This window comes from Penaeus vannamei, chromosome 28 (genome assembly GCF_042767895.1).
Source record: "Penaeus vannamei isolate JL-2024 chromosome 28, ASM4276789v1, whole genome shotgun sequence".
In the NCBI taxonomy this organism is placed as follows: Eukaryota; Metazoa; Arthropoda; class Malacostraca; order Decapoda; family Penaeidae; genus Penaeus; species Penaeus vannamei.
Window position 1 is genome coordinate 12,152,950 of NC_091576.1, and position 2,441 is coordinate 12,155,390.

At 50.6% G+C, this 2,441-nt stretch overlaps 1 protein-coding gene across 1 annotated transcript; it reads left to right on the forward strand.

Moving 5' to 3' along the window:
• LOC113799905 (proline-rich protein HaeIII subfamily 1) lies at positions 1-1,893 on the forward strand. The gene is made up of 3 exons (XM_027350609.2): positions 1-101; positions 318-692; positions 999-1,893. Exons 1-3 carry the CDS (start codon positions 68-70, stop codon positions 1,682-1,684), a joined length of 1,095 nt encoding a protein of 364 aa, XP_027206410.1. The 5' UTR covers positions 1-67; the 3' UTR covers positions 1,685-1,893.
• Positions 1,894-2,441: the final 548 nt, after the last annotated feature.

The following is a 2,441-nucleotide window of genomic DNA, read 5'->3' on the forward strand; positions in this document are numbered from 1 at the left end:
GAGGACGCAGTTGCAACCGCAGCTTCATCTACTGAAGACGGCGAAATAAGCTATTGGACTTTGTGAGATGCTGTTGAAAGGGATAGCTCTTGTCTTGCTTGGTAAGCATTCTTAATTGCTCAGTTCAAAAGCTGATATCACATTTCGTTCAGCACTGTCCTGAAATATATGAATTATGAGTTGTTTTCAAGTGAAGGAGGACAACACTGCTCTCGACTGAAGACCTGACGTATGTCATTTCGTCGGTTCGTTCTGTGCCACGTCTTAGGGCAATTCTTTCATACATAGTGTACAATTTAATTCTGCTTTTTATCCAGGCGTGTGCGCCGCCTCTGCCGACAGAGACCTCGGCAGCTTTGTGGCTGGACGCCCCACCAATCATGGGGTTCCAGGCGTCCAGACCTTCGGCGGCGTACCCTCCTTCCAGCGGCCGCAAGTAGACCCACGACCCCCGAGCTTCCAGCGGCCGCAGGTGGACCCTCGACCTCCAGTCTTCAGCCGGTACGTGCGATCCGCCAACCAACCACGCCCGCAGACGCAGCCGACACCGCCTCCAGGCTACGTCCCCGCCCAAACGCTGCCGGAGAACCTTTCGCAAGACAAGTCCGCGCAACTGCCGCCGAAGAGCGAGCTGCTGAGGCCTTTCCCTCGGCCGGGGAGACCGCGGCCGCTCCCCGGGACTCTCCCGCAAGGTACGCAGGTGGTGTCGCTTGCCTTGTTATGATCTGCCAGTCGTAACTCGTGCTTTTTTTCTTACTTGTCCAGAAGTTACCATTACTAACATCGTGCCTTCCACTCATTTCACATTTTCATCAATAAGTTTATATAAATGTTCAATGTTCTTTACAAATATTCAATGCATGCAAAACATGGACATCACACATTCATGGTATAATAACCAATGCAAATGCGAATAAAGTAATATAGGAGAAATGCGCTATGAGGGGCGCAATGATTCGGGGCCAATGCAAACTGCAAGATAAAACCTCTAACTTCAGGCGGCGACGGAGACCAGAAGACGGCGCAGTTCAACAGACCCACTCGCCCAGGAGGCATTCCTGGCACAGGTGTTGGTCGCCCCAAACCCCTGCCTGGCCCTCTGCCCCAGCAACCCCAGACGCTCCCCGCGCCCCTGCCCGGGACGCCCGTCGTCCTCCCGGGAATCCTGCCGGTGATCCCCGAGACCCTGCCGGCCACACTCCCGGAGGACAAGTCCGCGCCCCTGCCGCCAAAATCTCAGCTCACCAAGCCTCAGCCCCTTCCAGCTGCCCTTCCGCAGGGTGTCCAGACCCTGCCTGCTGTGCTTCCAGCTCGCCCTCAGACGCTCCCAGCTGACCTGACGGAGGAGAAGAGCGCCCCCTTGCCTCCCAAGTCAGAGCTCACCAAGCCGGCCTCTCGCCCTCAGGAGACCGAAGACGACGATGGCTTCGCCCCCCTTCCAACGGGCCCTCAGGTCCAGCCCAGACCGCCTCCTGGGGACCTTACCAAGCCCGCCCCCCGACCACCTTTCCCGCAGGTGCAGCCCACGCCTCCGCCAGGCTTTCAGCCCGCGCAGACCCTGCCAGCGGAGCTTCCATCGGACAAAACAGCTCAGCTTCCTCCCAAATCGGAGCTTCTGAAGCCCGCCCCCCGACCACGAAGACCCGCCCCAGGACAGCAGACCAAACCAGCCGCTCAGGCCTAGGGCTTCAAGAAGAGTCGCGCTTTACTCTTGCAAAGTCAATGGCATGTGACCATGTCATAATTTGATATAAATCTTTAAAGAAAAATATTATCACCCAACAATAGATGAAACACTTTTTATCCATTCATAAATTAATTGAATATGAAATGTAAAATAACAGATTTCCTGTTATTATGTTTATACAAAAAAATATATATATATAAACAAATGATATCAATTTAGAAATCCTTATCAACTAGCATGTTTGAACTCTTCACCCCAGTGACATCTGCGTGATGCACGCCTGGCGAGGCCCGAGTGCAGCAGCGACCTGCCTCGCAGACCTTGGTCCAAGATTTATAGTGGGACACCGCGGGCCCTGGACCCCTCTCCCAGAGGGCCCTAGGAGGAGGCCCTTTCAAAAAATAATAATAATATACAATAAGTAAATAAAAATGAATAAACAAATGGAATAATAATGATGATTAGAAGATTGATTCTACACTAGAAATAATCAACAAAGTGTATGAGTATGTGGGTGTAGATGACGATAACGATAAAATGGTAATAGCAAAATAATGAGAAAGATGGCAAGGTGTGAATCTAGAAATTATAATCATAGATGGATCGATAATACCATGATGGCATTTATCAACTTTATATTTCTTGTATTATAACATGTTACTTTGGTCTACTTTACAAATTCTGCCATCAAGATTGAGAAAAATAAAGTCAGATGTTTTCGTTGGCAGCTACCATATTTTTCGGTTTGTTATAT